The 17,723-nt window shown below is 33.7% G+C and overlaps 3 protein-coding genes and 1 long non-coding RNA gene across 4 annotated transcripts; 2 read left to right on the top strand and 2 right to left on the bottom strand.

The window, feature by feature from the left end:
• Positions 1-46: 46 nt before the first annotated feature.
• On the top strand, positions 47-5,857 carry LOC139097045 (putative leucine-rich repeat-containing protein DDB_G0290503). Its single transcript, XM_070648805.1, has one exon. The coding sequence runs from the start codon at positions 47-49 to the stop codon at positions 5,855-5,857; it is 5,811 nt and encodes a 1,936-aa protein (XP_070504906.1).
• An 859-nt stretch (positions 5,858-6,716) lies between these two features.
• Positions 6,717-9,829, top strand: LOC139097044 (putative leucine-rich repeat-containing protein DDB_G0290503). The gene is made up of 3 exons (XM_070648803.1): positions 6,717-7,246; positions 7,360-9,348; positions 9,582-9,829. Exons 1-3 carry the CDS (start codon positions 6,717-6,719, stop codon positions 9,634-9,636), a joined length of 2,574 nt encoding a protein of 857 aa, XP_070504904.1. The 3' UTR covers positions 9,637-9,829.
• Positions 9,830-10,268: 439 nt separating this feature from the next.
• Positions 10,269-13,285, bottom strand: LOC139097043 (mucin-3A-like). The gene is made up of 2 exons (XM_070648802.1): positions 13,266-13,285; positions 10,269-12,680 (listed from the first exon to the last, which is right to left on the bottom strand). The coding sequence occupies exons 1-2, from the start codon at positions 13,283-13,285 to the stop codon at positions 10,271-10,273; spliced, it is 2,430 nt and encodes an 809-aa protein (XP_070504903.1). The 3' UTR covers positions 10,269-10,270.
• Positions 13,286-13,410: 125 nt separating this feature from the next.
• LOC139097020 (uncharacterized) lies at positions 13,411-16,326 on the bottom strand. Its single transcript, XR_011545018.1, has 2 exons — positions 16,170-16,326; positions 13,411-14,016 (listed from the first exon to the last, which is right to left on the bottom strand). It is a non-coding gene; the product is annotated as an uncharacterized lncRNA (long non-coding RNA).
• Between the last annotated feature and the right edge of the window lie 1,397 nt (positions 16,327-17,723).

Below are 17,723 nucleotides of genomic sequence, written 5' to 3'. Positions count from 1 at the left end.
AGAAACGACATCAAATGACATTTTGACTGAAAGTTCCAATGAAAGTATGGAAATTGTGATCGATAGTAATGAGCGTAAAGTTGATGGAAATGTTGGTGATAAAATAAATGAAATTGCAGGCAATCAAACTAATGATGATGAAGGAATTAGCATGAACGATAAAGATAATAGAAATGAGGTTCATTTAGGTAAAGAAAATGACCAAAAGGATGAAGAAAATGTGAAAAATCAAGAAACTGGAGATGAAAAATTGACAAAAAATCTGTCGATGAATTCAGCATCTTCAGCAGAAAATGATTATCAAAGCTCAAATCCAAGTATTAAGAGTTCAGAATTTAGTAATTTGTCAAGTGAATCTGTGAAATATGAAGTCTTAAATGTGAGCAGCGATACTCAAGAAAGTCAATCATTTGATGACAATTATGCAGGCAATGCTGAAGTTGAACCGGAAAATTTGCTTAAAATTGAGCAAGATTCCAAGTTAATGGACATCAATGATGAAAATCCTGACGTCAACACCGAGAATTTACACAAAGTTAAGCGGGATTCCGAATTAATTGATACAAATGATGCAATTTCAAGTGGACTAGAGTCAAAGTCTGAAGAATCAAGTAAATTTGGAAGTGAATTAGTCAACAAGATTCGATATTTCGAAGAGAATACCGAAATTTTGGAGGATTCTGAAGATGTTGTTGAAGATATGGAAACTAAATTTGAGAAATTTGGTGAAATTATGAAGAAAATTGAGGAATCTGATGAGAAAATCGAGGAACTTGATGAGAAAATTGATGAAACTGTTGAAAAAGTTGAGGAATCTGATAAAGGAATTAAGGAAGATTTTGTAAAATTGAGTGAAGAAGTCGATAATGGATCTACAAATTTAATTAAAACTGAAGCAAAGTTGACTGAAACTGATGTAAATTTGGATGATAATGCTGAAAATGGTAATCTTACTGAAAAAGTTAATAATGGCTCGGATGTATTGCAAAATGCTGAAGAAGATGATGACAAAATTCAAAACATCATCGAAAATTCTGACACAATCCAAGATAATGATGGACTTGAACTACAAGAACCAGATCACAATGCTAAACATGCTCCATTTGAATCAAAGGAACCTGGAGAAGAAAATAAAAATTTAAAAGAAAATGTTAAAATTCCTGAAGAAAATTTTGAAGAAATTGATGAAAATCCTAATGAAAATATTCAAAGTTCCCCAGAAAATGTCAAAAATTCTCAAGATATAGATGAATATGATCTTGAAGACTTCAACCCTGAAGATCCTAATGAAGACTCTCAATCTCCAATCAAAAAATCAATCATAATTCCTCAAAACATCGAGGAAGATTCCAAAACATTTGTACAAGAAGTGATGAGCATTGAAGACATTCCAGACATCCTTGAAGAAGATTTACAAGAAATTGATGACCAAAAAGTCATTGATGATGACAATTCTGATGACAAAGACCCTAAATTGCTAGATTCTACTGATTTTACTAATACTGAAGTCACCAATCTTCATAATACAACCTCTGATAGCAAAGTTCTTGATGATGAAGTTACACAAAATCTAGAATCAGAAATAGCAGACAATCCTCAAGTCAGCAGCAAAATTACCGCATTTTCAGATGATTCCCAAAATCTTGAAGATCTCAAATCAGTCACCCAACAACAAGAACCTCCAATAAAGTCTCCAGACTACTACCACGAAATCGACAGTAAAGCAACAACAGCTGAAATGAAGGATGACGAATTCAACTTCAAATCACCCCACAGCACAGACATAAGCAAAATAATAGAACAAAAATTCACAGTTGACCAAAAATCCATAAAGAAATCAGCTCAAGGAAACGAAAGTGAAATTTCCGCTTTAAATGACATTGAATTAAGTCAACAAAATGTAAATGAAGCGGCAACAGGAAGTGACAATGTGAATGAAACTGAAAAGGAGATTAAAGTTGAATTTGCAAGTCAGAATGAAGGTGTGAAGGAAATTGGTGGAAAAAATGGAAATTCCAATGAGGCACAAAATTTGATTGTCGATGAAAAAGATAAAGACATTGCAGCTGTAAAAATTCAGTCAATGTTCCGCGGCTATCAAGTTAGAAAAACAGGAAAAATTCAGAAATTTGAAGAGAAATTCGATGAAATTGTAAATAATAAATTTGAACCAAAAGTTCAGGAACCAAGTGAATTTGGAAATGAACTTGTCAGCAAAATTCGAGATTTTGAGGAAAATGCTGAAGTTGTTGATGATTCTGAGGAAGTTGTTGAAGATATGGAAACTAAATTTGAGAAGTTTGGTGAAATTATGAGGAAAATTGAGGAATCTGATGAGAAAATCGAGGAAATTGATGTGAAAAATGAGGAACTTGATGAAAATACAGAAGAATCTGACAAGAAAGTTCAGGAATCTGATGAAGGATCTGACGAAAAAGTTGAGGAAATGCCAGAATCTGGCACAAATGCAGAAGAAGTTGATGGAAATGTCACTGAAATTTCAAAAGATGAAGACTTTATTGACATTTTATTGGATGAACCAAAAGGAATTTCTATCCAAGAAACTGCTCAGCAACTTGAACCTAGCAACAGAAGAACCAAAAGATCCATATCCCCAGAAACTGGAGAAACAATTGAAAATCAACCAAAAATTGATCCTGAAGATTCATGGACCGAAGACTTTGATGCTTTAAAATCTCTAAAACTTTCAGCTCCAACGCCTATCCAGTATGAAAATATTGAAAATCAATCCAATTTACCAGCCACAGAACCTGAAAATCCACAAAGCACCAACACTCCTAACCCAGAAACTTCAAACACTCAAGACGGAATCGATGAAGTTGATACTAAATTTGACGGTCAATTCTTACGTCCTCCAGACGATAATCAACCAGAGAATCCTCATTCATCATATCCTGACTTAACAAAGGTCATAAACAATGAGATATCGGACAATCCTGAGCCAATCAAACATGAAAATGACGTCAATAATGATAAATTAATTGAGGCACAAACAAAAGCTGAAGAAAACTCAGAAATAAATAACTTTGGTGACAATGAAGAAGCAAAAATCAATGAAATTATGAATGGAAGTGAACAGCCTTCAGAAAATGTCAATAGAACTGTTAATTGTGACGTAGAAAATCCACAAAGTGATACAATTGATTCATTTAATATTGACACACGTGAAAATAAAATTGACGAAGAATTGAAGGTAAAAGTTGAAGAATTGAGCAATTCAGCAAAAGAAGAACCATCTAATGTTGAAGATTCTGATGCAGTTAGTCAAATAAATGAGGAAAAAGCAGATAATAATGTAGATGAAGCTATTGAAGATGGATTTGGTTTAAATATCAAGTCAATTGATGAATCAAATGATCAAAAAGTAGATGAAACAATTTTAGAAGAATTAAACAAGCAGCCAGAAGACTCAAGTGGTTCAGATGCAGCCAATGACTCGAGTGGATTCAACTATGAAGTTTTGCCATCACCACCAACAGATTCACCAGGAAACTCAGACAATGATGAAATTTTTGATGAAATTGTTCGGAATTTGTCACCAAACTCGAAAGGAAATGATGAATTTGAAGTAGTTTATGAGGAATTGGAAAATGTGGGAAAATTGGATGAAAATACGGAAAATTTGAACAAAAAAGTTGAAACTTTGAATGAAAATGTGGAAAAGTTAAGTGAAAATTTGATGAATTTGAGTGAAAATATGGAAATTGTTGATGAAGAATTCAAGAAACTTGATGAAAATTCTGCAATTTCTGAGACAAATCCAGAAGAACTTGATAAAAATGTCGAAATTCTTGAAGATGAAGTCACTAGTCCTGAAAATTCAGATAATAACACTGAAAAAATAGAAATACTTCAACAAGATGATGAACTTACCACAGAAAATCCTGAAAACCCCATCGAAAATCCAGAAAATCCCATAGAATCCACTGAACCACCAGAAAATCCAACCAAAAATGCACAAATTTTCGACAAATATTTGGACATTTATGATGAAAATTTAGAAAATTTTGAATATTTCACAAACAATCCAGATGGAACTTTGAAGAAATCTCACAAAATTGTTGAAAAATTGAATGAAATTGTTGATGATGAGGTTGCTAAGTATGTTGAAAAAATGGAAGCTGCCCATGAGCCAGATGATGTAAATTTAGAGACTGAAAGTGAACAGGTTGATAAAATTGAACCTGATGCTCAATTTGATATATTTGAGTTTGCCGTACCAAATGATGAAGTTGATGGAGTAATAGACTGTGATAAGACGAAGGAAAAGTCAATAGATTTACCTTTGGTATTTAAGAAAGGTGAAGAAAAGTCACTAGATATTGAGCCAGATAATATGGAAAATTTGACGTCACAGCCTGAAGTTGTGGAAGAAGAAATCATTAAACAAGAAATTGAGCCCAATTTTGCTGTCAATGTCCCCATACCAAGTCAAGTTAGCCCCAAATTAGTCACAGAAAAAGAAACAAAAATCGATGAAAGCTCAAATGAAAAAGAAAATGCAGCAGTGAAAATTCAGTCATTTTTCCGAGGATTTAAAGTTAGAAAAACCAGCAAACCCAAGAGAAAGTCAGCAAAAAAATCAAAAGATCCCAGCATTTTTGGAAATGAGCTTGTCGACAAAATTCACGAATTTGAAGAAAATAATGAAAATTTGGAAAATTCTGAGGAAATTGTTGAAGATATGGAAACAAAATTCGAGAAATTTGGCGAAATAATGAAGAAAATTGAGGAATCTGAGGAGAAAATTGAGGAACTTGATGAAAAAGTTGACATTCAAGATGAAAATTCTGAGAATTCAGAACAAAATTCAGACAAAAGTCCTCAAAATTTAGACTTAAATTCAAAGAATTCAGCGAAAAATCAACAAGATGTCATAAATGTGAATGAAGCAACTGCAAGCTCACTTGAAACTCTGATACCCAAGACATCAAATCCAAATGAATCAGACACAACACAAGATCATGTTTCAGACGTCAAAATCCTAAATCCACTTGAAGGATTTGAAAAAATGTCACAAAATTTCGAACAAAAATTGGAAGAAAATTCAGCAGAAGAAGCTGCTGTAAAAATTCAATCACTTTTCAGAGGCTTCAAGGTCCGCAAATCACAACCACCAAGAAAATACAAACATACAGTCAATGAACCGAGTGCTTTTGGGTCGGAACTTGTCGACAAAATTGAAGAATTCGAAGAAAAACATGAAATTTTGGAGGATTCTGAGGAAGTTGTTGAGGATATGGAAGTGAAATTTGAGAAGTTCGGAGAAATTATGAAGAAAATTGAAGAATCTGAGGAAACTAAGGAAAATTCTGAAAATGACAACAACATTGAAATTGTTGAGGAAAAATTGATCCAAAAACACCCAAAATTGACAGAAAATCAGCCTAAAGATAAATCCATCGAAGATCAAAATGATGAAAATCTAACAAATTCCAATAAATCCCCAAAAATTGACGAAAGTTCAACAAAACCTAAGGAAAATACAACTCTATCAACATCAAGTGATGACAAAAATTCTCAAAATCACTCAGAAAGTGCCACAAAAGCATCAAATGACGATGAACAAGCCAACGCGGCTATCAAAATTCAATCATTTTTCCGTGGCTTCAAAGTTAGAAAATCAAATCCAACAAAATCTAAAATTATTCAAGAACCAAGTGAATTTGGAAGTGAACTTGTTGAAAAAATTCAAGATTTTGAAGAAAACAGTCAAAATTTGGAAAATTTAGAGGAAAATCCTGTAGATATGGAGGAAAAATTCGAGAAATTTGGTGAAATTATGAGGAAAATTGAGGAATCTGATGAAAAATTGAGGAAAATTCTGAAGATTTGAAGACTGAAATTGAAACTCGTGAGGAAAATTTGATGAAACTTGGGGAAAATGATGAAATTTTGAAAGAAAAGTCGATAAAAACCAACAAAATTGAAGCTGCAGAAGAAGAAAATTCAGTGAAAAATGAAAATTCATCCCGAACAGATCCTAACTCCAAGCCTGACTCACCAAATTCCAAAAAAGATCCAAATCAGTCCACAAATGATGAAAACAATGCTGCAGTGAAAATTCAATCATTTTTCCGAGGATTTAAGGTTAGAAAGTCCTACAAACCAAAAGTACAAGAACCTAGTGCATTTGGAACTGAATTAATTGACAAAATTCAGGACTTTGAAGAAAATAATGAAAATTCTGATGAATATGTCGAAGATATGGAAGCAAAGTTTGAGAAATTCGGAGAAATTATGAAGAAAATTGAGGAATCTGAGGAAAATTTGGAGAATTTGGGATCTGAAAAAGTTGATAAAATTGATGAAAAATTGGAAAAACTTCAAAATATTGATGAAAGTTTAGAAATATCGATGAAAATTTACAAAAATCGAGTGAAAATCTGGAAAAATTAAATGAAAAACTTGAGAATTTGGAGAAAATTGACAAAAATTTGGAAGAATTTAGTAAAAATTTGAATAATTTAGATGAAAATGGTGAAAAACTTGATGAAAATCTGGAAAAATTCGACAAAAACCTCAAAATTTCAGGAAAATCTTTCAAAAATGTGGACGAAATTTCAGAAGAAAATCAGAAAATTCTCACAAATTCTGACAATTTTCCCGAAATCAACCTCCAAAATAAACCAAAGTCCCCCAAAACACCCCCAACAACCCCAGAAAATCCCCAAAAAAACCCAGATGATGACCAAATGCCAGACGAGTATGAAGAAGTCGACCAACTATCAACAATTTATGAACAAAATTCAGTCGATGAGGAACCGTGCATTGAAAAAATAATAAGCAATTGTGGCCCAAATTCGGAGCAAAATGTCAACGAATTGGATGGAAAATTAAAAGAAGAAGGACAATTGGGGTCAAAATTGAGTGAAAATGTGGAAACTGAAAATGAAAAACTAATTGGAAAAGTCGGAAAAACTCCGAAAATTCAAAATGAAAATGAATTAAAGAAAGTTGATTTAAAATGTCAAAAATTCATTAAAATTGGCGACAAGTTCGTGATGGTCGATGAAAATTCACAAAATATCGACGTAACTCCCAAAACTAATGATGAAGTTTTGGAAAATTTGGCAAAATCAACTGAAAAACTGTCGAAATTTTCCGAAAAATTGTCAAAATCGCCAGCAAAAAATTCAAATCCTGAAAATTTTGACGAAATTTCCAAACAATTTGATGAAATTTCGAAGGAATATGACAAGCTTTATAAGAAAATTGAGGAAAAGTTTGAGGAAAATTCACAAGTTCTTCAAGAAAAATCAGGAAAATTTGGAAAACTTGAATTTCTTGATGAGAAAATTGACAAAAAATCTGAAAATCCGGATGAAAAAATTGAAGAAAAATCGAAAAAATTACAGAAAATTTAGATGAAAATTCGGAAAATTCTGTGAAAATTGATCAAAATTCACCCAATTCTGAGTCAGTCCAACAAGTCGACGTCACCTTAAACCAAGCAGTCTCAACTGCAGACTCCAAAATTCCAGAAATCAACGACAAAACCTCATCAGAACAAGCAAAAGCAGCCGTCAAAATTCAGTCAACATTTCGAGGCTATAAAGTCAGAAAGACAAAATTCCAAAAATTCAAAGACAATTTAAGTGAAAAATTCAACTTAAAATCTGAACCAAAAATTGAAGAACCGAGCGTTTTTGGGTCTGAATTGGTGGAAAAAATCAAAGATTTTGAGGAAAATGAGGAAAATTTGGACGATTTAGATGAAAATGTAGAAGACATGGAAACTAAGTTTGAGAAATTTGGCGAAATTATGAAGAAAATTGAAGAATCTGATGGAAAAATTGAGGAAACAAATGAAAATGTTGAGGAAATTGATGAAAAACTCAAGATTGAGGTGGAAAAATCTGAAGAAAATGTTGAAAATGTGCCTAAGATTGAAGAAAAACAGGAATATTTTGATGAAATACTGGAGAAATTTGATGAAAAAATGGAAAATTTAGGAGAAAATGTGAAAAGTTTGATGGAAAATGTAGAAAATTTAGAGAAAAAGGGGGAAAATTTGATAAAAACAGATGAAAATTTCAAGGAAAATTCTGAAAAAATCACAAAAATTAACGAAATTTCCACAAATTTTGAGCCAAACTTCAAGTTTGATTCCAAAAATTTGGACACACTCAATGTAAATCAGGAAAATGTTGACGATTTTGACATGGATTCACTCGAGTATGAAGCAAATTCACAAATATCCAGCACAAATGTGGATCAAGTCGATCAAATAGCACACAAAGTTGAAGAAAATTCACCAAAATTAACAGAAATTGATCAAAAAATTGAAGCTAATGCTGGAAAATCCAACAAAATCATTGAAAATTCCGAAGAAAATGACACAAAATCTAAAGAATTTCCCGGAAAAACTGAAGAATTTCCCAAAAAAGTTGAAAATTTCTCTCAAAATTCCACCAAAATTCCAGAAAAAGTCACCCAAAAATCATCAAAAATTCCAATAAAATCAAAATCTCAACAAAAATTATCAATTAAATCCGAATCTCTGCCTGACTATGCCTTAACAGACCCAAAATCCATCAACAAACTCAGTCACTCAACCGATCATTCGCCACTTTTGAGTCCAAACAACAGCGATCCAAACTTATGCAGACGTCAGTCATACATCGACAGTGTAATTCATCAACTTGAAGGTTCTCATGTCATTGAGGGTGGACTGATTGGGTATGGCGATAAGTTTGATGACTTACAGGCTGTAAATCCGAAGAATGTTGCTGATTTTGGAACTGATGTTGAGGAAGGACCGGAAAATGAAGCTAAAATTGAGGAAATTGATGAAGAAAATTGTGGAAAAATTGAGGAAAATTCTCAAAATTTGAAGGAAAATTCGGAAAATTCAGAGAATAATTTGGAAAATTCTGAAAAAACTCTGGAAAATTCGGAGGAAAATTCAGATGAAAACCAGGAAAAAATTGAGAAAAATCAGGAAAATTTGGTGAAAAATCTAGAAAATCCAGAGAAAAGTCAGGAAAATTCAGACCAAAATCCACAAAAACCCCCAAAACCCCACACCATACCCCACCAATTTTCATCAAATACCCTCAAACCCTCATCAATTTTCCCCCAAAACCCATCCACATCCCATCACCAAAAAAACATTCCCATAGCAAAAGTTCATCCAGAAAACATCAAAGCCTTAACCTCAAAATCACAAGAGAAATTGGAACCAGCATTAAGTCAACTCAAGCCAGTTCCAGCACCAAGTCAGGCAAAGCCAGCAGCAAAGAATTCAATGATGAGACAAAAGACAATGCCAGTGCAAATTGAGAGCAGCGTGATGCGAGTTTTGCCGAAGCATTTGAGAAAAAGGTGAGGATTAAGAGGGGTAGTGGGGTTGGGGGTCGAACCCCATCCCCATTTTTGAAGAAAATTTTGAAATTGGCTGAAATTTTTTTGACAAAAAATTTTCTCAAAATTTCAATTTTTCTGTCAAAAAGTTGATTTTTGGGTGACGTAACATCTGTACGGTCCCCTAAGTTGACCCTCGATGAATGACCAAGTCCACAGAATCAAGCTTTAATTCCTTTTTTATCTATTTTTAGAATTCAAAGTGCTGAAAGTGACAAAAAGAAGAAAAGGCCAAGTTTGATGCAGTAAAGTGCTTGGAACAGCATCGAGCATTGACTTGTGGATGACTGGACGGTCTGTTGCCATAAAATTCAGCAAAAAGTCACCAATTTTATCAAACAACTTGTCACAATTTAAATGTTTTTTTGTGTGATTTTTTTTGAATGACTCAACTTATGTAGACACAGAAATTGTTGTTCATGCCTTAATAAAAGTATTGATTTACCTGCTGTTAAATACTGAATAATTTATTTATTTTAAAAATATTTCAAAATTTTTGTCAAAAATTTGTCAAAATTTCGTCAAAAAATTTGTCAAAAAAATTTGTCAAAAAATTTGTCAAAATTTCTGTCAAAAAAATTTGTCAAAATTTCTATCAAAAAATTTGTCAAAATTTCTGTCAAAAAATTTGTCAAAAAATTCGTCAAAATTTCTGTCAAAAAATTCGTCAAAAATTTGTCAAAAACTTTGTCAAAAAATTTGTCAAAAAATTTTGAAAAAATTTGTCAAAAAATTTTGAAAAAATTTGTCAAAAAATTTTGAAAAACTTTGTCAAAAAAATTTTGAAAAATTTGTCAAAAAAATTTTGAAAAAATTTGTCAAAAAATTTTGTTTGTCAAAAAAATTTTGAAAAAATTTGTCAAAAAAAATTGTCAAAAAAAGCTTAAACAAATTCACAAGCAAAAGTCAAGGACGTTGATGCACAGTCATTAGCCACAGCTGTATAAGCCATCGCCGTACTTCTCGTGATCATCGCACATGACTGTCCATTCTTAAGTGCCGTACCAAATGTCATTCCACTGTACATCGACACCGTCTGATTTGAATAGATTTTCCAGTTTGCATTTTTGTTGCCATTGGACATTCCATTGCCTAACATGGACACAGCACCTGTTGGCCATTGTGATGTCATAAATGCCGTCAATCCGTTGTACGTGTCAACACTTGTGATTGCATACAATGAGAAGCCGAGACTTGTGCAGTAAGTTGTTGCAGCTGGATGTGCCATTGGTGTGCTGATGTAGCAAATTGACTTGATGTATGCATTTGTTGTGGCTGCATAGACTGGCACGATAGCTGAACATGATGCCTTGGGTGATGCTGTTGTTGTTGTTGGAGCTAAAGTTGTTGTGGTTGTTGTAACAGGAGTTGCTGCTAATGGAGCTAAAGTTGTTGTAGTTGTTGGAGCCAATGTTGTTGTTGTGGTTGTAGGAGGGACTGTTGTTGTTGTCGTGGTTGGAGGTTCTGTAGTTGTAGTTGTTGTAGGAGGCAAGGTTGTTGTGGTTGTTGTCGTTGGAGGTTCTGTTGTAGTCGTAGTAGTTGTTGGAGGTATTGTGGTTGTTGTAGTTGTTGGAGGCTCTGTTGTAGTCGTTGTAGTTGTAGGAGCTAATGTTGTTGTAGTTGTAGTTGTTGGAGGCTCGGTTGTTGTAGTTGTTGAAGTTGTAGTTGTTGGTGGCAAAGTTGTCGTTGTTGTTGTTGTTGGAGCTAATGTTGTTGTGGATGTAGTTGTTGGAGCTAAAGTTGTGGTAGTTGTAGTTGATGTAGTTGTTGGTGGCAAAGTTGTTGTGGTTGTAGTTGTTGGAGTCGTTGTTGTGGTTGTTGGAGCCAATGTTGTCGTTGTAGTTGGAGCTAAAGTTGTGGTAGTTGTTGTTGTTGTTGAAGGCAATGTTGTTGTAGTTGTCGTTGTCGGAGCTAATGTTGTTGTGGTTGTTATAGCTAATGTTGTTGTAGCAGCTTTTGTTCCACTTTGACTATTACAAGCACAGAAGTTGTCACCTAAGGCTTGTATATCCAACAACGCATGCAACAACCTATTTAAGGTAAAAGCAAGCTTCTGCAAGTAGTCCAGGTACAGGTTCTCCATCTGCATCATGACATTGATGGCCTTAACAACAGCTGAATATTGTGCAGCTGAGAAGCTTGAATTATACAGCATAACCGTTGTATTTAAATTATTTTGATAATAAGTCAGCAATGAGAAATTTTGTGCAGCACTTGTGTATGCCTGGACGTAGATCCAATACTTGTACGTGACATATCCAACACGTGACAACAACGCACTGCATGTTGTTGTATTTTTCCATGGCGATTGACTGTAGTCGGAAATTGTTGCTAAATTAGTCAGGAACGTGATTGTTTGTTGGATGGTCTGCGATGACTGAAGTGCAGTTGGAACTCCTGCTTTGACATAACTTAAAGCGACGCTTGACAAGTCGATGAACTTTTGTTGTCGTGTGATTAAAGGTTGTTCAAGGAAATTGATGTTGGCATCCAATGTTGAGACATTTCCAGCAACAGCTGTTGATATTGTGGATGGACATGAGCAGTACTTCTGCTTGAAAATGCTGAGCTGATTACCAAGTCCAAATTCGGTTGTTGCAGCAACCAACAACTGATTTGTATATGTTAAATATTCAACAACAATGTTGTTGAGTTGTTGAATTATGTTGTTGATATTTTTCTGATTGGAACTGCCAATTCCAAGTGCAACCAAGTTTATTGAATAATAATAGGATATCCATACATTCTGTTGGTATAGTGCTGTGGCATTGGCATATGCTCGATTGGCCAGTTGCAGGAACTTTTGGACCTCAAAGTTAATTGACGTAATTTTCATATTGACATCACTACAAGTTGTTATTGGTTGATAATTTGCATAGTTGTTGGCTGTTGTTTGCTTTGTCATTATTGCAACAACTGTATTCAGTGCTGTAACAACATCCGATACATTTGTGAGGGTCGCATTTGCTGACTGAATGACTGAAATTTGACTCGACAACATTTGAATAATTTTTGACTGTTGAGCTATCAAATTTGTTGTAATTTGTGACAATTGTGTGTCTAATGCTGTTGCATCGAATGTCAATTGACCACTGACTGTGGATGTTGTGGCGATGAAGATCAGAAGTGAAAATTCTAAAATTTTAAGCAACATTTTTAATGTAAATGGAGATGAAGTTGTTGTCGTTGTTGTGGTTGTTGTGCGTTGTTGTGCGTTGTTGTGGTTGTTGTAGTTGTAGAATCCAAAGATGATGTCTTTATAGTTTTTGGAGGCAATCTTGTTGCCGTTGTGGCTGTTAAAAGAATAAATGGAAAAATTTAATGAATGAAATTTGCTTTTATATTCACAATTCGGGGAATCATTCGTTAACAAAGTGTGTATGTAAGCTTCTCTAACATCCGTTGTATTAATTTTTTTGTACAATTCTAACAAATGTTAATCATGTTAATTTAGGCAGCAGTTCTGTAAGGCATTTAAAGGACAAAATTTAGTCAGATTTATTTTTAGTTTTATAATTTTTTTTAGTATCTTTTAGAGTTTTGACTGTTAAAGTTGGATATTGTCGATAGTTTTGTTGTTAATTTGATTTTTAAAATATATTTTTGTACATAATGCGCGCATTAAATTCATGTGTATAATGCGCACATATAGTCGAATTGACAAATTTTCAGTGAAACAAGAAGATTCACATTTACGAATAAAATTCTTGAGTATAACACGCAAAAAATTCACTTCTATAATGCGCACATTCACTATGATGTAATCAACATTTAGAATAAGCATGAAAGTAATTATTGTTTTGTACATAATGCGCGCGTTAATTTTACGTACACAATACGCATAATAACTTTAATAAATACTCATTACTATCTCATACATCAATTCGTTCTTCCACATAATGCGCGAAAATTTCAATCATATAATACGCAATTTAAAATTTATTTACGTGTTATACTATCCACTTGTCAACTGAAAATTAATTTACATAATACGCACGTACAACAGTAAAAAAACTTAGACAATTTCGTTCAAATGTTTATTTATTTCAAAAAATTACAAATATTAAAATCTAAATGTATTAAACTCTCTCCTCGTCTAATTCCATCAACCATAAAAATCTCAAATTTTTCAAGCTTTGAATCACACGAACATCAACAAACTTAATCTCATTATAATGTAATCCAATCAATTCCAATTTCTTATTAAATTCAAACAAATCCTCACGGATTGTCTTCAAATTGTTGTTGTAAAAGTTTAAATATTTCAGCTTTGGGAACGGCGACAAGTCACTCTGCCTGACTTCCTTCAAATTTGATGACAAAATGCTCATTGCAATTAAATTTGGGAAGAATTTTTGAATGCCTTTTGGGAAATAATTGACGACAGCATTTTTGACTCTAAATCCTTTAACATCATTGTTGGTCTTGCCTGCTGCATGCTGTCCATTAATTGCTGTGATTATTGTGTTTGGCTCGGTAATTGCGGATGAAATTGAGTCAACTTCACAGGTGTAAATTTCATCAAAAATGTGCCATCCTGAGGCTGACTTGAAGTTGCAGTTGATTGTAACGGATCCATCGTCGGCTAGGAGGACCGACGTCAATTGGAGGATGACGAGAAGCTTCAGACTGTAAATTGGTTTGGAAATAAAATAGGATTAGTTGGTCGTAATTTCCAGTGTTGGACAAAGTGTGTGCCGTGACACACTTGTGTCCCATGAACCACATGTCGTGTGCGGTTACTGTCTTGACCAAGGGGTCAGAGCTCCTCAAAAAGTGCAAAAATTTGCAGCAAAGTGCAACAAAGTGCAGCAAAGTGCAATAAAGTGCAATAAAGTGCAACGAAGTGCAACAAAGTAGACTGCAATAAAGTGCAACAAAGTGCAGTAAAGTGCAACAAAGTAGAGAAAAGTGCAATAAAGTGCAACAGTGCAATAAAGTGCAACAAAGTGCAATAAAGTGCAACTAAAGTGCATTGAAGTGCAGCAAGTGCAGATGTTTTAGACTAAAGTGCAACCAATTTTAAACTTATTTTTAAAATTTTGAAATGCTGGAAAACATTTTTTTACACTAAATATTCATAGTATACGTCACAAAAATAAAAATTTTGTACAAATTTAAAAATTATACTTCAGAAAAATTTTACATCATTTTGAAACATCTGCACTTAGAGCACTTTACAGAACTTAAACTGCACTTGATTGCACTTCCAGTACTTTATCACTGTACTACACTTGATTGCACTTTACTGCAAACATGCTGAAACTATTACTGCAAGCTTATTGCACTAATTACTGCACTAATGCTGTACTTTGTAGCACTTTACTGCACTTTGTTGCATAATTGCACTTTACTGTACTTTGTTGCACTTTACTGCACTTTATTGGACTTTACTGCACTTTGCTGTACTTTATTGCACTTCACTGCACTTTACTTTACTTTATTGCATTTAACTGCATTTTGTTGTATTTTACTACACTTTACGATAATTTACTGCACTGTACATGCTTTATATTTGAATAACCTTCCAAAAAGCAAAATTTTTCCTGATATTTCTTAATTTTGGGTAAAAAAATCTCAGAAAACCTGTATTTGGCCTAAATTTTGCAATATTAGAGTAAAAAACCTTTAAAAAAACCAAATTTCTCCTATATCATGTTGAGAAATCCTAGAAAAAGCCAAATTATAATTTTCCTATGTTAGGTGAAAAACCTTAACAAAATTCTAATTCCGCTCTCAATTTACCTATATTAGGGTGACAAACATTAGGAAAAGTCAAATTATGCCTCAATTTTTCTATAATGGGGTCGAAAACCCTCGGAAATGTCTATTTTCGTATAGCTTTCCGTTCTTCAGAAAGAAAAACTACCGGAAAACGCTATTTCCCACCTTGGTTTCCCAATATTAAAAAGAAAAAATCTAGAAAATACAATACCGCCAATACCGTCATACCGCTTGGTTTCTCTGCCAGGGACGAAGTGCAATAAAATTGTCAACAAAGTAGAATAAAGTGCTAAAGTACAACAAAATTGCGTGAAAGTGCTACAAAGTAGAGAAATGTGCAATAAAGTGAACAAAGTAGAGAAACAGGATGCAACAAAGTGCAATAAAGTGCAACAAAGTTTGCAACTAAAGTGCAACAGAAGTAGAGAAAAGTCCAAAAAGTGCAATAAAGTGTAACAAAGATTTGACAATAAAGTGCATACAAAGTAGAGAAAAGTGCAATAAATGCAACAAAGTGCAATACAATAAAGTGCAACAAAGTGCAATAAAGTGCAATAAATTTCGCTAAAGTAGAGAAAAGTGCTGATTTGCAATAAAGTGCAGTGAAATCACAGTCAAGTGCAATAATTGCAATGAGTAGAGTAGAGCTTTTGGTCTTGACTGATCACCAAGGTGTGCCGAAGAACGAAACAAGTTTAGACAACATTAATCTATGGCTACAAAATGGTATTTGAGCCCTACTCTAGCTAGCAACCCTGACTGCTCTTCTATTACTGTTACTATCTCATACATTCATTGCTTCTCCCACATAATGCGCGCAATAAATTTGCTCGTATAATACGCAATTTAAAATTTATTGAAATAATACGTATTATATCATCCATTTGTTAACTGGAAATTAATTTACATAATACGCCCTAGATACGTCCCTGAATGCACCCTAGAGCAACCCTTACTTAATATAGTCAAAGTCCCAATTCACAGACCAGCTTAAAGGCTTGACCGCTCTAATTGAATATACCTAGCAGTCTCCATCCTGTCTACACTCGTGTACTTACCCAAACATGTTCCAACTATTCACAATTCAAGCTTATTTGTCACAACTAATTACAAATAATGCGTAAAAAGCAGTTTCAATGAAAGTGATAAGGCACAGCCACACAGAGAACTAGAATGAAAAAATTGTTTGTAAACAATTTGAAGTTCAAATGATGACTGAATGCTCACAGCTCGTGTCAAAATTATTTTATTGCTATTATTATTTACTCAAATTCAAAAGAGATTAGAATTGATTCTTTTTTTGAGATGAAGGAACACTTCTGTGAATCTTTTTTTGGAATAAAGTTTTGGAAACGATAACTGAATTTTTGAATTTTTAATGCTTGCTGTGGTGATTTTTTGGTTGCATACTTTCAGGAATGTGTTGATGTGGGATATTTAGGGGAGATAATAAGTCGAATGTACAAGAAAATGTCAAATTGATTAAAGTTGATTCGAGAGTCTAATGCCATGACTGTGCCGAACGTCAGCTTTTCCAGGATGCTGATATTGTCACTATTCTTCGCGTGAATCGCTTGAGATGGACAGGTCATGTGAACAGACGACCACAGGATGCCACAGTATATAGAGTAACATTTGCAGACTTTGTGGACGGCAAAAGATCGAGAGGAAGACCAAAAATGTCCTGGATTGGATGTGTTGATAAGGACGCTTTGAAGTAGCAAACTTTGTCACCTGAGTTGTCCGTCCCCTGGCAGCAAATGTAGGTTTTCGAGCTAATACTGGTACAAAAACTTCCGTCGCAGTGCTGGATTTCTTGACGTCTCTTGAAGATAATTATGAATCATATCTGAAACTTCTTTAATATTAACATTTTGATATGGATCTGAGATAGAGCAGAGCAATGAAACGAATGCAAAATTTATTCTGGAGTCTGGTAGACTAAAGATCAAGACTATCCAGGAGCCTGAAAAAGAAGCCCCAGCCAGGGTATATCAATATAACGTACCTAGCCACAATTTGTGTGTCGCGAATCACACAAACCGAGTTGGTGTGACTAGAACAGCGAAAAAGCATCCGAATCCAACTTGACTTTCTCTGGGATTGAACCCGGGTCATTAGAACGGGAGTCCGACGCTCTAACCACTTGACCATTGCCGCTTTGAACAGAATACCCCTTGCTACTCTCCTGAAACAAAATCGCAAGTACATGATGACAACCCTAACCCCTGCCCCTCTAAAAGTATGACGTAATTAGTGAATGTCCCCTAATAAATGAAACTAAACCAGACATTTTTCATTACTACAACATTTGATTTTTTTATTATCATTTTTTTCATATTTCAATAATTTTTCTTCTTTAAATCTCTTGAAATTTTCCAATTCCACAGTTGGTCTTTTTTTGTCAACTTTTTTTTGTTTTTTGTTCTAGTTTCCTTTTATTCCTGTTTTGTGAAATTTCAATTTTCCTTTAATAGTTTTTCTTTTTTTTTTTTTAATTTACACAACATTTTTGAGGTTCCTTTAATTACTTTTGTGTCACATAATTTTCATCATAATATAAAATATTCACTACAGTAACTTATTTTTTTTTTTTGAAATTTTACTTTACT

This window comes from Chironomus tepperi, unplaced genomic scaffold (genome assembly GCF_022539635.2).
Source record: "Chironomus tepperi strain 1889 unplaced genomic scaffold, CSIRO-AGI_Ctep_v1 contig_412, whole genome shotgun sequence".
Classification (NCBI taxonomy): Eukaryota; Metazoa; Arthropoda; class Insecta; order Diptera; family Chironomidae; genus Chironomus; species Chironomus tepperi.
Note: the sequence above shows the minus strand (reverse complement) of the source record. Positions and strands in the feature narration are given on the sequence as shown.

Coding starts and splice junctions, on each gene's coding strand:
- LOC139097043 (XM_070648802.1), bottom strand. CDS start 13,285: ATGTGGAAGAACGAATTGAT. Junction 12,681..13,265: donor ATGTGGAAGAACGAATTGAT/GTATGAGATAGT, acceptor TTCTTTTAACAG/CCACAACGGCAACAAGATTG.
- LOC139097044 (XM_070648803.1), top strand. CDS start 6,717: ATGCCAGACGAGTATGAAGAAGTCGACCAACTATCAACAATTTATGAA. Junction 7,247..7,359: donor TATAAGAAAATTGAGGAAAA/GTTTGAGGAAAA, acceptor AAAAAATTGAAG/AAAAATCGAAAAAATTACAG. Junction 9,349..9,581: donor CCGAAGCATTTGAGAAAAAG/GTGAGGATTAAG, acceptor ATCTATTTTTAG/AATTCAAAGTGCTGAAAGTG.
- LOC139097045 (XM_070648805.1), top strand. CDS start 47: ATGGAAATTGTGATCGATAGTAATGAGCGTAAAGTTGATGGAAATGTT.